The sequence below is a fragment of the Schistocerca gregaria genome, chromosome 3 (assembly GCF_023897955.1).
Source record: "Schistocerca gregaria isolate iqSchGreg1 chromosome 3, iqSchGreg1.2, whole genome shotgun sequence".
NCBI lineage: Eukaryota > Metazoa > Arthropoda > Insecta > Orthoptera > Acrididae > Schistocerca > Schistocerca gregaria.
The window spans coordinates 280,991,594-281,017,888 of NC_064922.1; the positions used below are offsets into that span (position 1 = coordinate 280,991,594).

The 26,295-nt window shown below is 44.4% G+C and overlaps 1 protein-coding gene across 1 annotated transcript in view; it reads left to right on the top strand.

Moving 5' to 3' along the window:
* The window catches only part of LOC126354274 (disintegrin and metalloproteinase domain-containing protein 22-like), a 901,625-nt gene that overhangs the window by 541,178 nt on the left and 334,152 nt on the right, over positions 1–26,295 (top strand). The window contains exon 5 of the mRNA XM_050003815.1: positions 19,419–19,488. Coding sequence (XP_049859772.1) covers positions 19,419–19,488 — 70 coding nt within the window. The remainder of the gene's footprint in view (positions 1–19,418; positions 19,489–26,295) is intronic.

Here is a 26,295-nt window from a genome sequence, read left to right on the forward strand (position 1 = left end):
CTTGCGCACGCTGCCAAACAGTGGCTCCAACAGGTTAGGCAAAGGTCCCGAATTCGAATCACGGTCCGGCACACAGTTTTAATCTGCCACGAAGTTTCAATGAAACATGAGTTCATCACTTCGAACTGCAAACAAAACGGCAGTCTATGGAGTGGGAGCACACCGAGACTCCGAAGAAAATGTTCAAACCCGCACCATCAGCCGGTAACGTCATGGCGACAATGTTCTAGGAACCTGAAGCGGTATTCTGTTTTATGTCCCCCCTCACTGTGCAACGATCAATAGTGACGTGTACTGTGCTAATTTAAGAAATTGAAGAGATGACTTCATAGGCGCGAAAAAGGAAACTAACTTCTCCATCTCCATGATAGCTCAAGGCCTCACGACAATCAATACACAGGATAGGTACTCACAGTAACACTGGACTATTCTTTCTCATTCTCCCTACTGCCCGGATCACGCACCTTCTGACTTTTTATGGCCCAATGGAAGATGCACTCTGCGGGAAGCAGTACGTCGATGATAAAGAGATTATTCATTCATGTAAACGTTGGCTCCGACGTCGAGCATTGCAGTGGTACCATGCGAGCATACAGGCCGTCCCAGTTAGATGGCATAAGGCCATCGTGTTGAACGGAAATTATGCTGTAAAATAGGGTTTTGTAGCCAAAAGAGTGGAGAATAATATGGTGTATTGGAATCTTGAATGAAACCAGCTTCACAAAAAATGTGTTGCATTACTTACTGAACGCCTGTCTTGTAAACTACGAGGGTTATTCCAAAATAAATGAACACTATTTTTGAAAAATACAGTTTTCATGCTGCATGTGTGAAAGTTTTACAGTGTGTAGAGACATCCTTCCCGCTTGTTTTCAAACTTAGTTCAACCTGTTCCCGTGAGTGGCGCCGTCACAGCATGTCTTCAAGATGGCTGCTACACTTGACGTTCGTCAGAAGCAACGTGCTGTTATAGAATTTCTGTGCCGTGAAAATGAGAGTGTGGGAAACATTCGCAAGAGGTTGAAAAAGGTGTACGGAGATGCTGCTGTCGATCGCAGTACAGTTAGTCGGGGGGGCAAGCAGGTTACGTGATGAAAGCGGGCACGGCAATTATCCTCGCAGCGGAAGGCCTCGTACTGCACACACTACAGACAACGTGCAGAGAGTTAACGAATTGGTGACTGCTGACAAAAAAAATGGTTCAAATGGATCTGAGCACTATGGGACTCATCTGCAGTGGTCATCAGTCCCCTAGAACTTAAAACTACTTAAACCTAACTAAACTAAGGACATCACACACATACATGCCCGAGGCAGGATTCGAACCTGCGACCGTAGCGGTCGCGCGGGTCCAGACTGTAACGCCTAGAACCGATCTGCCACCCCGTCCGGCGACTGCTGACAGACGCATCACAGTGAATGAATTGTCACGCTACGTTGGGATAGGGGAAGGAAGTGTTTGCAGAATACTGAAAGTGTTGGCGCTAAAAAACGTTTGTGCCAGGTGGGTTCCAGGATGTGGCTCACAAAGAAACAAGAAAAACGATATGCAGTGAACTTTTGGAACAGCACGAGTATAGTGGAGATGAATTTCTTGGAAGAATTGGCACAGGTGATGAAACATGGCTCCTTCATTTTTCACCAGAGACGAAGAGGCAATCAAAGGAGTGGCATCATGCAAATTCACCCAAGAAAACAAATTCAAAACTACACCTTCTGCTGGGAAAGTTATGGCTACGGTGTTTTTCGATTCCGAAGGACTCTTGCTTGTGGACATCACGCCAAGTGGAACCACAATAAATTCTGATGCATATGTGACGACACTGAAGAAACTTCAAGCTCGACTGAGTCGTGTTCGACCACATCGGCAAACGCAGGATGTTTTGCTGTTGCACGACAATGCACTGCCACATGTCAGTCAAAAAACCATGAAAGCGATCTCAAAACTCGGATGGACAACACTGAAACACCCGCCTTATAGTCCTGACCTGCCTCCATGTGACTATTATCTCCTTGGGAAACAGAAAGACTCTCTTCGTGGGACAAGGTTTGAAGATGATGACTCCCTTGTGCACGCTGCGAAACAGTGGCTCCAACAGATTGGTCCAGAATTTTACCGTGCGCGTATACAGGCGCTGGTTCCAAGATAGCGTAAGGCAGCTGAGTTGTTGTTGTTGTTGTTGTTGACTTCAGTTTTGAGACTGGTTTGATGCAGCTCTCCATGCTACTCTATCCTGTGCAAGCTTCTTCATCTCCCAGTACCTACTGCAACCTACATGCTTCTGAATCTGTTTAGTGTATTCATCTCTTGGTCTCCCTCTACGATTTTTACCCTCCATGCTGCCCTCCAACGCTAAATTTGTGATCCCTTGATGCCTTAGAACATGTCCTACCAATCGATCCATTCTTCTGGTCAAGTTGTGCCACAAACTCATCTTCTCCCCAATCCTATTCAGTACCTCCTCATTAGTTATGTGATCTACCCATCTAACCTTCAGCATGCTTCTGTACCACCACATTTCGAAAGATTCTATTCTCTTCATGTCCAGACTATTTATTGTCCATGTTTCACTTCCATACAACGGTACACTCCATACAAATACTTTCAGAAAAGACTTCCTGACACTTAAATATATACTAGATGTTAACAAATTTCTCCTCTTCAGAAACGCTTTCCTTGCCACTGCCAGTCTACATTTGATATCCTCTCTACTTCGACCATCATCAGTTATTTTGCTCCCAAAATAGCAAAACTCCTTTACTACTTTATGTGTCTCATTTCCTAATCTAATTCCGGCAGCATCACCCGATATTTTTCGACTACATTCCATTATTCTCGTTTTGCTTTTGTTGATGTTCATCTTATATCCTCCCTTCAAGACACTGTCCATTCCGTTCAACTGCTCTTCCAAGTCCTTTGCTGTCTCTGACAGAATTAGAATGTCATCGGCGAACCTCAAAGTTTTACTTTTCTCCATGGCCTTTAGTACTTAATCCGAATTTTTCTTTTGTTTCCTAAGGCAGTTGAGAGTGATGGAAATTATGTGGAGAAATGAAAATAGTGTTCCTAAAGGATCTACACACTGTAAAACTTTCTAACATGTAGAATAAAAGATGGATTTTAAAAAATAGTGTGCATTCCTTTTGGAGTGACCGTCGTATGTTGGCTGTATGGTCAGAAACCCAAAACACATATCGAACCAGTGTTAGAGAGAGAGAGAGAGAGCCGTCGATTACTTGGTGAACGTATTGGAAAGTAGAAGTGAAGTGAGACGCGCGTGCCACAAATGCTAGGGAAGGAAAGAATCTGAAACCGACGGCGCGGACTACCTGCTGCACCGAATGTGCGTTCGTAATTAAGACCGCGAGAGAAGAGGTGGAGTAGGCGGACGGTGTGGGGAGAAGGGAGAGAGGGAAGGGGTGAGGGAGGAGAGGGAAGGGTAGCGGGGGCGTTGTTACAAGTTGTCTGTCGCCGGTGGCGCGAGAAGAGCATCGTCTGTTTGACCAGCGCTCGCCGCGGCGCTTAAAGCCGCGGAGCTGCTCTCGGCACTACCTGCGGCCTAATTGGCGGAAGCTGTCCAAATATTTCGCGAGGCGCGCCGCAAGTGGGCGGAGAGCCTGTTAATGTATTCCGGGGGGACGCCGCATCATTCAGGCGCGCCGCGCCGGTAATTGAGATTGTGCAGGCGGCGCGGTGTTCTGCGGCCAGCGCGGCCTCCGTGCGGTGGGCCCCTGTCCCTGTCCCGCCGTGCGGATTACGCCGGAGGCCGTTCTCTTGCCGCCCCGCCGAGCGCGAAGAAACAGGCGCGGCGGAAGCGAGAGCAAGGAGGAACCCCGCACAACGTTCCACCTGAGGAAGACCGCTCCGGCTTACGTTCCACACCCGCAGCTATGTTCAACAAACCGCCGTGAACTGTAAGGTGAAACGTGACCTTCCTCCTTGCTCTACTCCGTTTATAGTGTCTTTATTTTGCAATGAGACGTTCTGGAGACCGGCAGCGGTCTTAAAATCTGCGTGCTACTGTCACTAACTCAGCAAAAAAAAAAAAAATCTCTCCCATCTATTTCACGCCTTCAAAATATTATTGTTGTAGTCTTCAGTCCTGAGACTGGTTTGATGCAGCTCTCCATGCTGCTCTATCCTGTGCAAGTTTCTTCATCTCCCAGTACCTACTGCAACCTACATCCTTCTGAATCTGCTTGGTCTATTCATCTATTTGTCTCCCTATACGATTTTTACCCTCCACGCTGCCCTCCAATACTAAATTGGTGATCCCTTGATACCTCAGAACATGTCCTACCAACCGATCCCTTCGTCTAGTCACGTTGTGCCACAAACTTCTCTTCTCCCCAATCCTATTCAGTACCTCCTCATTAGTTATGTGATCTACCCATCTAATCGTCAGCATTCTTCTGTAGCACTACATTTCGAAAGCTTCTTCTCTCTTCTCGTCTAAACTATTTATCATCCATGTTTCACTTCCATACATGTCTTCCTGACATTTAAATCTAAACTCGATGTTAACAAATTTCTCTTCTTCAGAAAGGCTTTCCTTGCCATTGCCAGTCTACATTTGATATCCTCTCTACTTCGACCATCATCAGTTATTTTGCTCCCCAAATAGCAAACGTCTTTTACTACTTTAAGTGTCTCATTTCCTAATCTAATCGCTCGACTTAATTCGACTACATTCCATTATCTCTTCAAAATATGCCGGGTGATAAAAAAGTCAGTATAAATTTGAAAACTGAATAAATCACAGAATAATGTAAATAGTTACAAATTGACACACATGCTTGGAATGACGTGGGGTTTTATTAGAACAAAAAAAAAACACAAAAGTTCAAAAAATTTCTGACAGATGGCGCTTCATCTGATCAGAATATCAATAATTGGCATAAAAAAGTAAAATAAAGCAAAGATGATGTTCTTTACAGGAAATGCTCAATATGTCCACCATCATTCCTCAACAATAGCTGTAGTCGAGGAACAATGTTGTGAACAGCACTGTAAAGCATGTCCGGAGTTACGGTGAGGTGTTGGCGTCGGATGTCGTCTTTCAGCATCCCTAGAGATGTCGGTCGATCACGATACACGTGACTTCAGGTAACCCCAAAGCTAATAATCGCACGTACTGAGGCCTGGGGACCTGGGAGGCCAAGCATGACGAAAGTGGCGGCTGAGCACACGATCATCACCAAACGACGCGCAAGAGATCTTTCACGCGTGTAGCAATATGGTCTTTTTTGTTCTAATAAAACCCCATGTATTTCCAAACATTTGTGTCGATTTTTACCTCTCTATCTACATTATTCCGTGGTTTTTTTAAGTTTTCAAATTGATACTGACTTTGTGATCACCCGGTATATTGAAGAGCCAACGAAATTTGTACACCTGAAGTGACTAATATCGTGGAGGGCCCCCGGAGCACGTAGAAGTCCCGCAATACGACGTGGCATGGACTCAACTAATGTCTGATGTAGTGCTGGAGGGAACTCACACCATGAATCCTTCAGGGCTGTCCAAAATCCGTAAGAGTACGAAGGAGTGGCTGTTTCTTCTGAACAGCACGTTGCAAGGCATCCCAGCTATGCTCAATAATATTATTTTCTGGGGAGTCTGGCGGCCAGCGGAAGTGTTTAAATTCAGAAGATTGTCCATGGATTCATAAGGTTGTCTGCATCCCCGTACACGTCCATCCGCTCGATACAATTTGAAACGAGACTCGTCCGACCAAACATCATGCTTCCAGTCATCAAAAGTCGAATATCGGTGTTGACGAGCTCAGGCGAGGCGTAAAGCTTTGTGTCGTGCAGTGATCAAGAGTGCTCCGACAGCCCATATCCATGATGTTTCTTTGACTGGTTCGCACGATGACACTTGTTGATGGTCCAGCATTGATACCTGCAGCAATTTGCGGAAGGGTTGGACTTCTGTCACGCTGAACGATTCTCTTGAGTCGACGTTCGTCTCGCTCTTGTAGGATCTCTTTCCGACCTCAGCAATGTCGGAGATTTGATGTTTTACCGGATTCCTGATATTTATGGTACACTCGTGAAATGGCCGTACGGGAAAATCCCCACTTCATCGCTACCTCGGAGATGCTGTGTTCCGTCGCTTGTGCGCCGACTATAACACCACGTTCAAACTCACTTTATCTTGATAACCAATATGACAATTGCGCCAGACATTTGTTGTCCCATATAGGCGTAGCTGACCGTGGTACCGTACTCTGGCTGTTTGCACATCTCTGTATTTGAAGACGTATGCCTATACCAGTCTTTGGCGGTTCCGAGTATACACGTCATGTCGTAGCGGCCTCTCCTGCCATAGTGATTGTTAACGTTGTGTCCGACTCATCTCTCTTGCTGACCTACCTCACAGTGTACGTGATACGGCGTTGTACACAATGGTTCCATATTCGAATCGAGAGCTTTCCGCATGGTTTTATTTACGGAAAGGCAAATGGCAACGGGCGGCGCGCAGCAAGATTGTATCAAGAGACTTGTCCCCTCTGACAACATTTTTTCGCCGTTTGTGTGAGACAGAGTCGTTTCAGGAAGCATAAAACCACGAAGGACGTACCAGAAACGTTCTGACACTAGAATTGGAGGAAAACGTGATTAACACTGTGGAATGCGACCGCCGTGTCACATGGTTCAAAGCGCTCTGAGCACTGTGCGACTTAACTTCTGAGGTCATCAGTCACCTAGAACTTAGAACTAATTAAACCTAAGGACATCACACATCCATGCCCGAGGCGGATTCGAACCTGCGACCGTAGCAGTCGCGCGGTTCCGGACTGAACGCCTAGAACCGCTAGACCACCGCGGCCGGCTTTTTTTTTCAGATAGCAATATTGTCCCCTTCAAAGTAGCTTCGTTCGTCAGCTATACACCGGCGGGTGTCGTTGTTCCTAATCTTGGTTCTGAAAGGCTACAACTGGTAAGGTCTTTAACATGTCGGTCACATTCTTTTAAATGCTCTCCTGAGTCCCAAAATGACGTCATTTTAAGACTTTTTCAAATTCAGGAAAAGAAAAAAAGTCACAAAGACTCAGATCAGGTGAATAGATGGTTGTGGAACAAGAAGAATCCCTTTTGAGGTCAAATATTCCATGATGTAAGTGGCCGTGAGACATGGGTGGGGGGTGGGGGGGGAGGGGTTGGGGCGGGGGTTTGTTATGTTGCAGCACCCACTTGTATGCAGTGTTCGGTCTCACTCGATTCGACCATTATGATACCTAAAATAGGAAAGGCAGTTGACTGCACCAGTTATAGAACATATAAAGCCTCCCTCTCTAGGACCATGGTGCAGCAGTCTTAGTGGTATATTTTCCGTAAGAAAAACGGTCTAAGATTCAATGACAGCAGAAGCTTTGTTGGAGCGTTTGCCTTTTGGAGGAATCTTCAGAATTTGTTTCGGAACTGCGAGTAACGCATCAGTCATAAAAAAACGAAAATTTTGGCATGCACATTCGGCGAAGGCATACAGCTATGCGAAGACAGGACCACATTTCTAATCTACGTTTCAATATTAGAAGTATAGCCGTCTCTTAACATAGCTCTACGCCTACTCCGAAGGTGTATATCAAAATTTTGGCTATTTCTGAATAATGCACTGCCCAAAGCTCCTAAAAAAATTCTGAAACGCCTAAAAAATGTCTCAATAAATTTTCTACTGTCGTTGCAACCTAGTACTGTTTTTTCTTACTGAAAACAGTTATAGAGCAATATCAATGTTACCACATGTCTCCAAAATACTCATCAATATAGCTAAGAGATGGATAAAAAGAAAAACAGATACGTGTATTTGAGAAGACCACTTTGGATTTAGAGAAGCCAGAGAAACAATAAAAGGAAGCAATTTTGGCTATGCGCATGCTACTTGAGAGAGGATGCATACGAATAAAAGAACTTATCTTACCTTCATGGACTTAGAAAAAGATTTTGGCGGTAACAGCTGGGAACTACATATTAGAACTACGAAGAGTCGGATTTGATTAGAGCAGAAGAATGATCGATGAACTGTACAGAACGAAGGCACAAAAATAAACATTAGTAAGGTGCAGGACGAGACCAGAATTAGGAAAAGAGTTAGATAAAGATGTCCCCTATAACTAAATTCACTTAATGTTTCTTTGAGAAAGCTACTCATATCACGAAAGAGAAGACAATGGGAACAATAGCCTATTGTGAAAGGAAACATTGGATCGGATTTGTTGATGACATCGTGATACACTGCAGGAAACTAGTACACCTGAAAAGCCGGTCTTCACTCTGATCCGATGATGACATATGCCACCTGAGGAGTGGTGGATGTACTGATAACGGTTTCAACGTCGTCCGCCAACAGATAGCGAAGCGACATAGCTACCACAGCGCTATCTATGTCTGCCCTTAATATGGAATGCTCACAGCCAGAAGGATCAGTGTAGTGCAAACGTGCGAAGTAAGCAGGCAACCATGGCACGGAGATGCACGTGTGCTTCCTACAGCCAGTTGAGCAAGTTTGAAAGCTGTCAAATTGTAGCTTTCCGAATGGCTGGATGGTCATTGGAGAACTGCCACACAAGTTGGATGTGCTGCGTCAATTTTGCAATCCGGGCTGTCGGTTGGATGAGGAAGAAAATTTCGATGAAGTTTTGTGATCTCCTCTTGGGTAAACATATTTGTATGAGGCCTTACGTTGTCTTGTAGAAGGAGAATTTCGTTTGCATCACTTCGAATGAGAGTGTCCGTACGTTCCTCCACTGCAGGAGTCACAGATGTATGCGGCCGGCCGTAACGCGGGTGATCGGACAGGTTTGGCGATCTTGTTGCGAAGATGACGCCTAGTTCAACGACTCACCGTGCTTTTGTTCACTCCTGGGCAAGCGCCTATGAATATCTAGACGTTCTCGTTTTCCGCCAAAAGAAACTCATGACAGCTTTATGCTTGGAATGCACCTTCGTTACAGACGCCATTCTGAAGGCTGCATATAGCACCACCACTTATCGCAACTTCATGAAACTATAGCCAATGAAGCGGTAATGTTGCACAATGTCCCACAATCGAAAGTGGCCGATAAAAAATGTGTTGCATTACTTATTGAACCCCACTGCTACATGGAACTGAAACGAACAGCCTATAACAGAAGAAAGTGTTTGTATTGACAAGGCGTTAACCAGCAGAAGCCGGCCTCTGTGGCCGAGCGGTTCTAGGCGCTTAAGTCCGAATCCTGGCTCGGGAATGGATATGTGTGATGTCTTTAAGGTTAGTTAAGTTTAAATAGTTCTAAGTCTAGGGGACTGATGACTTCAGATGTTGAGTCCCATAGTGCTTAGAGCATTTTGAACCATTTTTAACCTCCAGAATTTGTACGTATGTATTTATCAGCGTTGCAGAGCTAGTGTCTAGTAGATACTGTATGCTTTATACGCTCAAAACATGCTATTTTGTATGTCTGTCGTCCAGGTATACGTAAAGAGAAATCCTCTAATGTCGCCGAATATGAGTGTTTACAAACTACTTATCCACTCTAAAAGCAGCAACAAAACCAAAGCTCTTTTTTGTTGTTTATTACTAGACCAAGGATTTTTACGTCGTAAAAAAGTGTGTTTTAGGCACCTAAAATAGGATCCTTCAGTAGTCCATTTAGGCCATATAAAACCTAAAATAGGCTCTAATAAAAATGATGTAGAGAAAATAAAAATAAATTAAAATACACAGTGTTGACAGTATGAACATCTTATTAGTCCAGAATGAGATTTTCTCTCTGCAGCGGAGTGTGCGCTGATATGAAACTTCTAGGCAGAGTAAAACTGTGTGCCGGACCGAGACTCGAACTCGGGACCTTTGCCTTTCGCGGGCAAGTGCTCTACCAACTGAGCTTCTGTAAAGTTTGGAACGTAGGAGACGAGATACTGGCAGAAGTAAAGCTGCGAGGACAGGGCGTGAGTCGTGCTTGGGTAGCTCAGATGGTTGCCGGCACGGTAGCTCAGCGTGTTCGGTCAAAGGGTTTAGCTACCCTCTGTAATAAAAAAAACTGGGTAAACGGATCAACGAACAACCTGAACGTGTGTCATCGTACGTCCGCCACGAACAAATCCAGCGAACAATATAGAACAAAATAAGATTTTAAAAAAAGTTGGTAGAGCACTTGCCCGCGAAAGGCAAAGATCCCGAATTCGAGTCTCAGTCCGGCACACAGTTTTAATCTGCCAGGAAGTTTCATCTCATTAGCCATTAAAACAAGTAGAATGAATATTTACACAGTTACAGAGCACAGCAATCTACAACATTAATGTCGAACATAACTCCAAATATTTTTAAGTTCCTGAAAGATAAAGATCTCCGTAAAAAGATGTGTCATTCGTAGTTTCACATATTCTGACTATAGTTGGCTTCACAATAAATAACCAAAATCTTTTCTAGGTTTTCTAGTGAAAAACTGTGGCGCTTGTCAGTCAGAATCAATTTATACGCTGAAAAAGGACATTCTACATAAACAGATGTGACATGGGCGTACTTCAATTTCGGCACATGTTGGACAGGAATGCTGCAGTCAGGAGTGCTGGATTTTCCACTAAGTATGTCGGCAGCTGCACACAACTTCTTCAGGCCAGTGTTGTTCTGCAAAACCGTTTGCATTTTTGCCCGTACTTTCCCCTACTTCACCTGGCGCTTCATTAATTTTCATTTTGACTTCTTCAAGCAAAGAAATATTGTCGTAGATAGGTCTCCCTGAGCCTTCTAATTGTGAAATTATTCTTGCCACAAATATGTAGTGGGCCCTAATGTAAGATAAGTCCCGTTTTAAAGAAGAATCTTTGAGCAACTCCATTGCTGCACTTACGGATGCAGCATCCACCGGTATATTTTCAACCACCTTCTGGACAGCTGAGAGATGCGTACTATAGTATTCTGCTACTATCAGCCACGTGCCCCAGCGGGTGACAACAGGCTCTGACGGCAATCTGGAAGCTGTTCTTTGAATGCCCGTATTCTTGATGGTGCCTTAACAAAAATTTTCTTCACCATAGATATTACTTTATTTACTTTAGGAAGTTGTAGCCTTACTTGCTCTGCTATGCGGTTGATCCCATGCTCTACACAAGTTACGTGCAGCATCAATGGGTAGAATACTTTTAATAGTTGAAACGCTGCTATCATATATGCAGCAGCATCAGTGACGGCCAGAAGCACCTTATTCTCATCCACTCCGTTTCGGTCTAGTACCTTAAGCCCATTGTTCACAAACTGTGCTATTGTTTGTTGGTTAGTTTTTGCAAGCTGTTTTGAGTAAATAAAATGAGCACTGGATGGAGCATCTAGATCTAGCTTGCCAATAATCAGGTTTGCAATGTAATTGCCAAGACTGTCACTAGTTTCATCCACATAAATCCTTATACAAGAGTCTCCAACATCATCTCGGATTCTGTGCAAGTTGACTCTGCAGGAATCGACTGATGGCAGTACTTCTCAAGAAAACCTCTGAAAATAGTGTTTTCTAGTTTTCGAAAGGGGATGTTTGCTGCCACAATTGCATGACACAAATCATTGCAGAACTTGTTTTTTCGGAGGGTTCACCAAATGTATTGGTTAAAAGAGTTTGCTTCAATTTTGACTTTCGTTCAACATTATGTGCGGTTCCATCTGCATGCTGAGTTAAGTGAGATTTCTTAACACTCGAAACATTATGTGCGGTTCCATCTGCATGCTGAGTTAAGTGAGATTTCTTAACACTCGAAAGCTAATACGAGAGAAAAGGGAGATGCAGTTTAGTATGGCATTTAAAGGGTATTTCGTATTACTAAAGGATAGCGATGAAAAAGAATCCAAAGTGGCAGGAAAATAAGAAGTCTAAGAAAAACATCAACTAACCTCCTTGTTGCATGCTTGGCAAAAAATAATTTTCCCATCTGTTGTATAATGCGGAAAATCTTGCAGCCACTGCCTTATATGAGCAGACTTTGAACTAGCTGTTTTCGGCATGGTGTAGTATTCTCAGACAGAAAGGAGAATTTTTTTTGCACTTACAACGTCAGTAACACTTAACACGTAAGTCGCTACACAATGTACTGATTTGTTTTCGCTGGGAAAAGTGAACGATGACTTTTTTTTTTCCTTTTACTGCGGTGCATGAGAGCGGTAGGGGAATTACCGTACTCGTTGCTGGACATATGGCACCTGACAGATGGCCGCCCCTTCTGAACAAGCGAATGGAATCTACCGGTGCTTCAGATGAATATATCTCACTACTGGCAAATTATTTTTCGAACCGGAAAATTCACGTATAATACCTTTCACGAAACAGAATAGTTCGATAGGGTTGCCTGTAGACAGCAGCGAGAAAATGCACGAAGGGCAGTAATTTAGCCATAGAGGGCGTCTCCGATTAACATTGTGATTTTTTAATCACCATGGCCTATGAAACCGTATCTTTGCTAAAATACACAGCTGGCCAGAATCCTACGAACGAAATATATTCAAATATAACATTTAGTACTCCCACCCTCGATTCTAGTGTGTAACTCAAATCTTTGACCGGTTCCCATTCGCTCACCGAAGTTAAGCACTGTTGCGCTCGGCGCGTACTTGGATGGATGACCATTCAACCGTGCCGAGTGCTGTTTGTAGTAAGGCAAGCAAAGGAATTGTAAACAGTCTTCGCCTTCGACCAGACGTAAAACCCTAAGTTTACTTCCTTTTTCTAATCTTCGAAAACACAAGAACTCTATGTCTTGTTACCGAAATAGGTACTTTTTAGGATTTTGATGCCGAAATAGGCAAAATTTGGCGTCAACGTCAAAATACGCAATTTTAGGTCCTACAGAACTAGCAATATTCAGTTTAGTTAGTCATGAAACGCATAATTACCAACCGATACGCAAATTGGAGCTTAGGAAAAAAAACAGGTTTTAACCTAAAGATCCGTGATCTAGTTTTTACATATGAATAATAAAACACCTATAAATAGTATTTGGTATTAACAGGGTTAGCGATATAAAACAATAAAAAAAGTGTTGGGCAAATACGAAGCATGAGCGCATATCAACTAGTCACCTTGCTGCACGCTGGGCAGAAAATATTTTTTCCATCGGTCGTATATATAAATAGGCAATTTTTAGGATATTAAAGCCGAAATAGGCAAAAATAGGCACTAACGTCAAAATAGGCTTTTTTAGGTCCTATAGAATTAACGCTATTAAGTGTAAATCATTATGAAACGCACAAGTACAAATTTTTATGCAAATAGGAACTCAGGAACAAAATAGGTTTTTACCTAAAATCCGCGGTCTGTTTATTACTGTTTCAGTTCCCCGGAACAGAGCGGGATGTGAGTGGATAAAACGGCTCTTCAGCATATTCCTTGTTGTACTAGGGTCAATCAGAAAGTAATGTTTCCTATTTTTTTCTATTTATTTTTTTACAAGAAAATGGCTACAACATTCAGGATTAGTTTGTTACTTTTCAGTCTAATCACAATCTTTATCAACAGTTTATTTTCACACTGAAAGACAGCCATGAGTACGTGTTTGATAAAAATCATAGTACCCAGCGTCCATAAATCTTGGAGTAGCTCAGTGTTTCAGTAGTTAACATCATTCTGCCTTTACCGAACATCTAGGAAAGCTGAAAAAAGGAATCTTGCTTCTGCATGACAATGTCTCCCCCCCCCCCCCCCCCTCACAAAGTAGTTACCACTCAGCAAAAACTGACAATTCTTCACTTCGAAATCCTCAAACATCCTCCCCAATCGCCCGTGTTGGCCACCTCAGGCCATCATCTGTTTCCAAAATTGAAGAAACATCTCAAGGTGAGACGATTTCCGAAAGCTGAGAAAGCCAGAAATGTTGCGAAGGAATGGTTCGCGGCACTAGCGATTTTTTTTAATGTGGGTTAAAGGAGCTGGTACAAAGATGACATAGATGGAAATGGAAATGATTGTATGGCTTCAGTGGCCGGTATTTCCCAGGCGGGAAGTTCGGCCGCCAAATGCAAGTCTTATTGAATGCGACGCCACATTAGGCGACTTGTGCGTCAACAATGGGGATGAAATGGTGATGACAACAAAACACCCAGTCCTTCAGGGAAGGAAATCTCCGACCCGGTCCGGGAATCGAACCCAGGCACCCGTGCTTGGCACTCCAACGCACTAACCGTTTAGCTAGTGGGGCGGACATGCCATAGATGTGTTCAGCTCTTGGGGACAAGCTGATTAAATAATTTGGTACCAACAAAAATATTATTTTATAATTCCACACTCTAGTATGTTGTGATGGATGTCGTATTAGGAAAGGATGGACAAGATATAGTTACATGGAAGGTGCGAATATGAGTTTAATTAGAGAATTACGTACCAGGATTGCAAATAAGAAGATAGCATATAGGGTGCTGGAATTGAAGTATGTGGTGTACGAACAGAGTTAGTAAGTGCTCTAAGAAGGGAAGTAGGCGAGTAAACTGGATGAGTTGGTACAGGATGCGAGGCGCGGAAGGTTTCAATCTATTTTGTTAATAGTACGTAAAACAAAATATGTTTTTGGTAATTATCTAATGGCATTAGCCCTCAACGTTGAACAGGCATTTGTTTTCTTGTGTGTGACTTAAGATTTTTTTTTTAGATATTTGATGCTTACCTGTTTGTATCGCATTGTTTTTGAACAGATATGTAGCTTAGATATAGCATTAGTTCAATATGTGTGAATCTCGATATGAGTTAATAAAGCTATGGCATTGTTACATACTAGTAGAAAAATCCCATACTCTTATAGACGTGCCCCTACAGACGGTAGAATTGTTACAGAATGACGCTCTTATTGATATTCCAACATCCATCCACTCAACTCCACCCCCCCCCCCTCCCTCCCCTTTTCCCACTACTCCTCTTGACATCCAGTCGTTCCTTCTCGAGCGACAGACAGCGCTATCAGATCCGGAATTGAATCGCGGGAACGGAATGACGCAACTCGATGTAGCTCCGAGCGATGGGCGGGGCTAGCGGCGTGCTGAATCGCAGTCAAATAAGTTTCGCGGGGCGCCAGGCCATGTGTGTGGAACGTTGGCACGCCTGCCGACTAACCCGCGGCCAAGCCTGGGGAAATCACCGGCCCTGTCCTATGCATACAGAACAAACAGGCTGCCCGGCGTGCCCTGCCAACTCGCGTGATTAAATTCCCACTTCGGGCGCCTAGCAGATACGATTCGCGGGACAGTTCTCGGCAAACACACTATGCGCATCATGCAGTCGGAGAAAAAAACGGAAACAAAACTGGGCAGCCTTTGTGTTACAACAGAAATATACTATCCACTTGGTTGTTGAAATACCGGCATGGCGAACAGAGCCGCAACTAAACGTTTCATCCGATTTTAAAATTTATTTATCTTGGGAAGATTGGGACCATCAGACCCTCTCTTACATCTAATGAGGAATTCTATTTATTTTTCACTGTTTCTTATTTCTTCGTGTTTCCACAAGAGTTATTCCCATATAGTAGTTGAATTGGTAGCTTGAAAAAGGGAAGGAATCCAAAACGTCTTTTTGTATAAAAATAGAGAAAACTCACCTGTTCTTTTTAATTTTGTCTTAGTTAAACAATTGTATAAGATTCTTTACATTTACCCTCTGCCTCAGTGTGTTGTAAAGCTGAATTAGGTCGTAGTGGAAGCACCGCAATGTTCAAAAACGAGGATTTGTTCCCTTCTTTAAAGTGAGTATGTGTTGGTCATTAAAACATCAGAAATAGTTAAATTTTCTCAAAACATTCATAATACGACATACACAGGAAATGTCGATATTTCTCAGATGTTTTGAAAGCATTATTTAAGAAATTTACTCTGAAAATCATTACTGTCTTCCACTTTCTCCGCCCCTTTCAGTAGCTGTTGTTGGTCACATCAACACCTCCTCACGAAATGAACTTACATGGAATGTGTGTAACTGGCTGGCGTACATTCTGGATATACATGCCTTGTACTGGAATTTTTCCATTTTACGCGATTTCTGTTGACATGTGGGGCACTCCTACATTGTTCAAAAAATGGCTCTAAGCCTTATGGGACTCAACGTCTGAGGTCATCAGTCCTCTAGACTTAGAATTGCTTAAATCTAACTAACCTAAGGACATCACACACATCCATGCCAGAGGCAGGATTCGAACCTGCGACCGTAGCAGGAGCGCGGTTCTGGACTGAAGCGCCATGTGGCCGAACGGTTCTAGGCGCTTCAGTCCGGAACCGCGCTGCTGTTACGGTCGCAGGTTCGAAACCTGCCCCGGGCATGGATGTGTGTGATATCTTTAGGTTGGTTAGTTTTAGGTAGATCTAGCTCTAGGGGACTGATGACCTCAGATGTTAAGTCCTATAGTGCTTAGAGCCATTTGAACCATTTGAACTGAATCGCCTAGAACCGCTCGGCCACAGTGGCCGGCTCCTACGTTGTTCAATGAACTCAGACACGCTTAAATAACCTTTAGGTAAGAAGTATTCTAATTGCCTGTATTTAGAAATCGAAAATGAGGGTTTTTCAAGGATCTCGTTTATGTTTATTGTCGGCCAGACCTTTCCTTATGCACGTTCTGAACAGTACCGCCGGCTTCAAATTTATCCCGAGTACAATAAATTGTTGTACGTATTGGTGGCTGATTTCCGTACACATTACGCCATTGTCACTGTATCTCCATCATGTTTTCGTACCTCCAGTACCACGTCAATATAGCTTTGCGTTGCTCGAACGACAACCTTACTTCGTTCATTGCTGCACTGTCATCAGTTGGAAAACGAGCGTCCAGATTTGCTGATAAAACAATGGACTACGCTACTGCGCAAAATTGCAACGATACGTCATTTTTTGCCAAAGATATTAACTATCAAAGAGTGTCTACATTTTTCTGGATCCCTCTGTATATGGTTCCAGAGACGTTCTTCGAGTCTGAAACGTCTATGAAGTGTATATAAAGACTAAAGTGACAAATGAAAATTTGTTCCAAGGCTGAGATTTGAAATAGTCCAATACACATGGGGAGTCTCTGCAAAACTGTTAAGAGTTTAGAGGGCGTAGCAAGTGGGCTGAGGAGTGAATGGGAACTTTGACTGAAGAGGTGGATGTGCTAGGTAGTCCATGAAGTTGTTCACAACCACTGTGCCAGGGTGGCATTGCGGTTAGCACATCTGCCTCGTGAGCAGGAGACCCATGTTCGAATCCCGGCATTCGTACACATTTTCATTTATCGATTCAGTCTGCACAAATACATCACAGATGTTTGAGACTTGAAAAGGACTCTGTAACCATATAGTTCCATCTGAAAATTTGTTGGCCATACAGATGAATTGATTCTCCAGAAAATGAGAACTGTCGCCAGAAAAAAAAGAATGAAATACACAAAAAGAAATGTTGGACGATTATTTTCCGAAACTGAAAACGAACTGAAAGGCTAGGGGTACTTAACCTGTCAACCTGTGAGTTCATAAGAGACTGTCGCACTGGTTTGTAGTGCCCTGAGACATTACCCGTCTCTATAAAAAACCTTGACCCACCTGTGAATAAAAGCAGACTGAATAACTTTGTTTTTAAACTTCGGAGTGAGAGAACTTCCTCATAGCACAACAGAATAATCGATGGGGTTTTTAGGTCTGCCGAAGTGGCCGAGCGGTTCTAGGCGCTACAGCCTGGAACAGGGCGACCGCTACGGTCGCAGGCTCGAATCGGAAGACCAAATACAAGTCACCCGATGAGACTACCGACCGAACGACCAACCAACGGTCGTCCCCGCTCTAGTCTCCCTCCGTCGGACAGATCACGTGTGTGGCCAGCTGTCGGCAAGTACTGGCTGTCAGCGCCTCACTGCCGCTCCGTCCACCGACTGATCTCCAGACACGCGACGACCCGGAAATACTAGCGGTCGCTCCAGAGATAGTACGACAGTGCACTTATCGATAAGCGCTGCTGCTGCCACTCACGGGCGAGCAAACCAGCAAGTAAATCGAATTAAAATAAAACGAGACGGCAGAAACATAAAAAGAAGATGACGAGCAATAAACGGCATGACTGCGAGCCGCGCTCGGCTCAGCTATAAACAGTGGAAAGCAACAGTAGCCATAGTAGAAAATAACGCCGCTTATATTAGTTCATGACAAGTGCTGTGTGTGCAAAAATTAAGGACGAAAGTAACTTTTGCTTGGTATGTCACTGGCAACTAACATATCTCGATCAAAATTTGGGCCATACGTAGAAAGAACTGCTACAGTGTAGAAAAGAAGGTAACTGAAAGAAGTACGCAACGAGATGCACAGAAATAGAACTGTTATTGAAAGACAGTAATGACATTGAAGCTATAGCGATTAATGATGTCTCCTGAACATCAGTAAAGGCGGGGCACTGTTCTTAATAGTGTGTGTGATCACCAAGGACGGCAGTGCATCGTCTGCAACGTGCTCCCATGCTTAGCACAAGGCTGGTAAGGAGTTCTTCTGGTAGCGCGATCCATTGCTCCACCAGCGCGGTTAACAACTGTTGGCTGATCGTTGCTCCACACCGCACCCCACATGTGTTCGGTGGTGTTTAAGTCGGGGGGAGTGGGCAAATATCCTCTCGTTCCAAGAGCTCCTCTACCTGCTCCGTTCGATGCTTCGCGCATTCTAGTCCATTGAAATGAAGTAAGGACCGGCTGCACCCCTGGAAACAGGCACAAGGGGAAGAAGTACGATGTCACTATAAGATTGACTGGTGGCTGTTCGAAGACTTGCTGGTCAGTGCGCGCTTGCAGCATTATGCCGCCCGACACCATGTCACACGGACTACCAACACGATTCTGTTGGTCAGTGTTCCTGAGTTCATTAGGCGTTGCCATCTCCCGTCATATAATGGTACATGTTGTATTGTCGAACATGATTGTTTTGGCGGCCCAGGTGTTACGGTGTACTGAGGCACAATGTTACATGGGCGTACTGACCTTCAAATCATTGAACACTGTTCACTCAAAAGGAAATGTTATTGTGACATTGTACTCTTTCCTCCCATGTGCGTGTTTCCAGGGATGCATAAGGGCCAAAGGTGGAACAACGCGTTTGTGACTTGCTCAGTCTGTCAAGCTCTTTTTCTTGAATAAGTCATCCATTTTTACTAAAACTGTAATCATTTGTTGGTCTGTATACGTAACTCACTTCTACCGATTCCCATCACATACGGATAAGTACCTCGTGGAGCGCTGTTTTTGTTTGTTTGTGTGTGTATTAACCCGTAGACAATTTTGAATCGAAATGTTGGATATGTTGGACGGATGTGTGCCTAGGATGTTTAGACATTCAGTAGGATTAGTGAGAATTGTTGTTTACTGAGTCATCGACCTTCTTACATACATTTAATGCGCTACAAAGTTTGTAGTTGTTGCAAATTGTAAACCATTGTCTTAACGTTGGCCCTGTGTTGTTGCAGGCAACTCCTTGCCCCCAACCTAATGCAGAAGCATTTCCTCGCCAACGGAGCAGAGCAGGTCTCTAAACAGGTAAGCTTCCCACGTATTTTGCTTTCTGACAACTTTTTATATCAGCAGCGCAACGGCTTTAAAATAAGGGTGTTACGAAAGCGCTAGTTTGAACAATCTGTATTATCCACATATCTGTGCATTAAAAACTCTATTTTCAGTTTTTGGGTTCAGTGTAATAATTGCGTATTTCTGATAAGGCTTTAGTCTAGTGATTGTTATAAATTACGATACTGACATATGTCACATTTCTCAATTTCGGTTGATAATCTTACTATGTCGGATCTTATATTACAACTCAGCTGAAACTAGTCCACAAACAGCTTCTATCTGTCAAGACCTATGTTTACTTGTTATGTAGTCATTTTTATAGCTAATTGATGTTATTTTCCATTTTGTCACTTTTTTATATTATAAGGTATGCATCCCAACTCCCTTCGGCTGAAGATTTCATCAGAACTACATTACAAAGATGTCGGTACGCCGTATCTCGTCAGATTCCAAAGTACAACCGTACCATGGAATGTAGCGTCTTCAGACTATGATCCAACGAACTTCCTGCAGACGATGTTGACATATGGCAGTGGATAGCTCAACGAAGCCTTACAAAAGCTCTGAGATCACTTATACACAAGAAGTCCATGATGCGGTTGTACATTGGAATCGAAAGAGATATTCGTACTGTGTACCGACAGCTTTTTACTGTAAATCCAATGTGTTACGGTATATTGCTGGTTAGCATTCACTGAAGAGCCGAAGAAACTGCTACACTTGCCTAACATCGTGCAGGGCCCCCGCGAGCACGCAGAAGTGCCACAACACAACGTGGCATGGACTCCACTAATGTCTGAGGTAGTGCTGGAGGGAACTGACACCATTAACCCTGCAGGGTTGTCCATAATCCGTAAGAGTACGAGGGAGTGGTGATTTCTTCTGAACAGCACGTTGCAAGGCATCCCAGATATCCTCAATAATGTTCATGTTTGGGGAGCTTGGTGGCCAGCGGAAGTGTTTAAGCTCAGAAAGGTGTTCCTGGGACCATTCAGTAGCAATTCTGGACATGTCGGTGGTCGCATAGTCCTGCTGGAATTGCCCACGTTCGTCGGAATGCACAATGGGCATAAATGGATGCAGGTGATCATAAACGATGCTTACGTTCGTGTCACCTATCAGAGTGGTATCTAGACGTATCAAGGGTCCCAAACCACTCCAACTGCACACCCCACACCATTACAGAGCCTCCACCAGCTTGAACAGTCCCCTACTGACATGCAGGATCCATATATTCATGAGGTTGTCACCATATCCGTACACGTCCATCCGCTCGATACAATTTGAAGCGAGACTCGTCGGAGCAGGCAACATGTTTCCAGTCAGCAGTCCAATGTCGGTGTTGACGGCCGCAGCCGAGGCGTAAAGCTTTGTGTCGTGCAGTCATCAAGGATACACGAGTGGGCCTTCGGCTCCGAAAGCCCAGATTATGATGTTTCGTTGAATGGTTCGCACGCTGACACTTTCTGATGAGCCAGCATTGAAATCTGCAGCAATTTGCGGAAGGGTTGCACTACTGTCGCGTTGGAGGTTTCTCTTGAGTCCCGTTCTTGCAGGATCCTTTCCCGGCCGCTTCGATGTCGGAGATTTGATGTTTTACAGGGTTCAAGGTACACTCGTGAAAATCTCCACTTCATCACTACCTCGGAGATGCTGTGTCCCATTGTTCGTGCGCCGACTATAACACCACTTTTAAACTCACTTAAATCTTGATAACCTGTCATTGTAGCAGCAGTAACCAATCTAATAATTGCGCCAGACACTTACTGTGTTATATAGGCGTTGCCGACCGCAGCCCCGTATTCTGTCTGTTTACATATCTACGAAGACAGTAACTTGTTCTCGAAAGAACAGCTATTGTTGATAATCGTGCAGCTTTTCCCTGGAATAAATGATGACTAACTGAACACCTCAGCTGCTGGCTGGTGTTGTTGATATACCTCGATGTGGACAGCTGAAAATGTGTCAGCAGCTGAGGTTTTCAGTTAGTCATCATTTATTCCAGGGAAAAGCTGCACGGTCATCAACAGTAGCTGTTCTTTCGACAACAAGTTACTGTCTTCGTATATATAGTTAAAGGCTATCCAGCCATTGACCTTCGTCCGTGCGAATGCGCACAGGTTGCCCAAACTCTTACGGGAATCGCCAAAGCGTGTGCGAGTAATGAGTGGTTGGGCAAATTACTATAAGATACAATACATATGTAGAATTGTGGACAGTTGGGAATGTGAGGCTCACGGGAAGCGTGCAAGGGATAAGTCTCTGCAGTCGCGCTATTCATCTGTGTACTCGGTGGCTCAGATGGACTGAGCGTCTGCCATGTAAGCAGGAGATCCCAGGTTCGAGTCCCGTTCGTGGTACACATTTTCAGCTGTTCACATCGAGGTATATCAACAATACCAGTCAGCATCTGAGGTTTTCAGTTAGTCATCATTTATTACACATCTCTTTATTTGAATACGCTTGCCTGTACGAGTTTCTTTGGCGCTTCAGCGTAGGAGATACCATTTTTTGTTTAACACTCATCGCAGCTTAGCCTGTTTATTAGTTTATTGAGATCAGCATGAGTTTAGAATGAAGTAATAGGAACACATCTGATTAATCGTTTTTAGTTTGATGCAAAGCATGGGGTTTAGCCGAGCGGTCTGAGGCGCTGCAGCCATGAACTGTGCTGCCGGTCCCGGCGGAGGTTCGAGTCCTTAGGATAATTTAGGTTAAGTAATGTGTAAGTTTAGATACTGATGACCTTAGTAGTTAAGTCCCATAAGATTTCACACACATTTGATATTTTTTGCAAAGCATGGGCTAACACAGAATCCAAAGTCACATTTACTTCAGCAGTAACGGGAATGCATTTTCACTGTATCAGGTCCGATTAGTGCAAAAACGTAAGAAAAAAAAGTGGAAATGTACTGTTTATAATGGCATTGCGTCGTGCATGGTAGTATAGTGGAGAAGTGCGTGACAGAACCCAAAAGACAGAGAGATCGAATCCTGGTCGAACTACGGAAATTTTCAGTCGCCTGTAACCTATTCTTCACCTCTATATCGTGTGAAAATAAGCCACGCACGACACGTGATTGGTATTCCCCGTTAACTTGCAATGTCGGTTTCCCCGTTAGCGTTACTGGGATACGAGTGGGACGTGGAAGTCTCCGAACTGTCTTACAATTCAAATACTTGCACCAGACCGTTGAGAGACACAAAATTATTACTTACTACAACAAGAGGGGATGCTCCCAGTAGCCGAAAAGAAGAAGCCAGCGTTCCTGTATCAGGGAGAGAAGTCCTGCAGAACTGTTCAAATGGCTCTGAGCACTATGGGACTTAACTTCTGAGGCCATCAGTCCCCTAGAACTTAGAACTACTTAAACCTAACTAACCTAAAGGCATCACACACATCCATGCTCGAGGCAGGAATCGAACCTGCGACCGTAGCGGTTGCGCGGTTCCAGACTGTAGCGCCTAGAACCGCTCGGCCACTCCGGCCGGCTCTGCAGAACTGTTGCTTGAGTCCAAGCCGAAATTTGTTATCATTCCTTCCATTCATCTTTGTCCCCTTCCCATTTCAGAGCCCTCCATTCCATTCCGGTCTTCTTCTTGTATTTCATTCTCCCCTCCCACTTCGCCCACCTTTTTCATTGCCATTCCTCGTTCTTTAACGCCTGCCACGAAACTGCGACCCACGGGAACGTCGTCCACGGCAATCACCCGTAGTTACAGGGGGGTGGACACAAACATTGAAACGCCAAAAACGCAACGCATTACCGTGCCTAATACGGTATAGGAAATCCGATGGTAGTGAAGACCCTTTCCAATCGTTTCGGCATAGATGGTTTTCAAGAGAATCTTGTACCATTCTTGCTGCAAAACAGTGGCAGTTTCAGGCAACGATGATAGAGGCGCATAGCAATCACACACCCTTCTCTTCAAAGCGGACCACAGAGGCTCAATATCACTGAGCTCTGGCAACTGAACTAGCCAGGAAGACGCCCCCATTCGCTCTCATGCCCACAGAACTAGTCCTGAACGATGGGAGCTGTGTGTGCAGGGACCCTGTCAAATGGTTCAAATAGCTCTGAGCACTGTGGGACTCAACTTCTGAGGTCATTAGTCCCCTAGAACTTAGAACTACTTAAACCTAACTAACCTAAAGACATCACACACATCCATTCTCGAGGCAGGATTCGAACCTGCGACCGTAGCGGTCTCGCGGTCCCAGACTGCAGCGCCTAGAACCGCACGGCCACTTCGGCCGGCAGGGACCCTATCATCTCTGAACACAGCCTCACCATTCGGGAGCACATATTGTACAATGGGACGGATCTGATCTGCCAAAATGGTAACCTAATCCTTGGCAGAAAGGTAGTCTTGCAGAGTAACCATAGGACCCATGGAATATCACGACGTGGATGCCCAAATCATCACCGAACGCCTGCCATGTTCCACTCTTGGGACGTAAACTCCGTCAGTAGCTGGAAACAGTGTGAAACAAGACTCATCCGACCAAATGACTCTTTCATTGCTCCATAGTCCAGGTTTTATGCCTTGAGCACCACGTTCTCCTGTTACGGACATCTGCATGACTGTTGAGTGGTTTTGGAATTCCAGTTTACCATCTTGTTCCGTGCTTCATGCGTTTCCTTCATGCCATTTCCTTGCTGACTATGTTCGTGAGTGTGACATTTATTTATTCAGTAACTTTTACAGCTGCCGTTCTCTTATTTTTCGTCATAATTATCTCCAATAACCGTTTGGCATGATCACTCAATTCACACTGTCGTTCGCGTGGTGTCTTAGCGGATGATGCGTATCCGTTTTCCCTGTATACGGTATAAATCTTCTAGACGGTCCCTCTGAAACGCCAAACACTTGTTCTAACATAGTTAAGGAAGCCCCCCCCCCCCCCCTCCTCCCATATGAGCACCAACAATTTGCCCACTCTCGAATTCACTTAGCTCCGACATAATGCACTCACAACCACCAGAAGTCTGTTCCAAAAGCGACTCATACTTGCAACATACTGAGGACATGGCACAGATGCTGTTCTTGGTCAAATACAACAGCGCGATATGCTGGATTGGCTAGCATTTGCACTTATGGTCAACCGAGCATTACCCGTGGTATTTCCATATTTTTGGCAACCCCTGTATGTCACTGCAGATATGTTCCGATAAGTTTACTAACTGTAGGTACACCGAAATCGACGAATTCATTGCATACTTTATTGAAACTACTGCATATCGTAAATACAACTGCTATATGCTTTAGACTAAAGTGACGGAAGTCATGGGACGTGTCCTTATGAGTGTTGGACCTCCTTTCCCCCGACGAATTGCAGCACTCCGACGTGCCATCGACTCAACAAGTCACGGAAGTTCCCTGCAGAAATATTGAGCCATGCTGCCTCTGTAACCGTCCATAATTGTGGAAGTGTTGCCGCTGCAGGACTTCGTGCACGAACTGACCCCTCGATTAAGTCCCATAAAAGTTCGATGGGATTCATGTCGGGCGATGTGGGTGGCCAAATTATTCGATCCAACTGTTCAGAATGTTCTTCAAACCAATCGCGAACAGCTGTGGCCCGGTGTCATCCACAAAAATTCTTGTTTGGGAACATGAAATCCATGCAATCTTGGGCGTCTTGTCGCGGTTCGCGGGGCTCCCTCCGTCGGAGGTTCGAGTTCTCCCTCTGGCATGGGGGTGTGTGTTGTCCTTAGCGTAAGCCTATAAGTCAAATTAAGCAGTGCGTAAGCTTAGGGACCGATGACCTTAGCAGTTTGGTCCCATAAGACCTTACCACAAACAGCCAAATTTTTCCTTGCCTGGCTGCAAATGGTCCCCAAGAAGCCGAACATAATCATTTCTAGTCAATTATCGGTTCCATGTAAACACAGCCCATACCTTTATGAGCCACCAGCAGCTTACACAGTGCCTTTTAGAGAACTTGTTTAGGTCCACGGCTTTGTGCGGTCTGCGCCATACTGGAAGCCTACAATCAACTCTTACCAACTGAACTCTGAAGCCATCTGACCAGGCCACAGTTTTCCAGTCGTCTATGGTCGAACCGAGCCGAGGAGAGGCTCCGAAGGCCATGTGGTGCTGTTGCACAAGCTTCGGCAGTCTGCTGCCATAGGCCATTAACGCCAAGTTTGGTCGCAATGTCCTAACGGACACGTTTGTCGTACGTCCCACATTGATCTCTGCGGTTATTTCAAACAGTTTTGCTTCTCTGTTAGCAATGACAACTCTACGCAAACGCTGCTCTTCTCGGCCGTTAAGAGAAGGCCGTCAGCCACTGCGTTGTCCATGATGGGAGGTAATGAATATAATTTTGTATTCACAGCACGCTCCTGATACTGTCGATTTCGAAATATTGAATTCCCTTACGACTCCGGAAATGGAATGTTTTATGCGTCTAGCTGCAACTATGATGCCGCGTTCAAAGTCTGTGCGGCCATAATCTTGTCGGAAACATTTTCACGTGAATCATCTGAGTACAAATAACAGCTCCACCAATGTACTGCCATTTTATATCCAGTGTACGCTATACTACCGCATATCGCTATCCTGTGATTTCCGTCACCTCAGTGTAGGGACAGAAACTGCAGTAGGCGGACTACATAGCCAATGTATTGTAGAAAGAAGATGGATAGATTTGTTCCATTTCCTACCCTCATCATCAGGGCAGTCTGTTGCAAAAATTTCACTTTTTCTGAGCCAAATCGCCACAAGCTATGAGTGGGCATAGATGTTTCTGTTGAAAATATTTGGGAG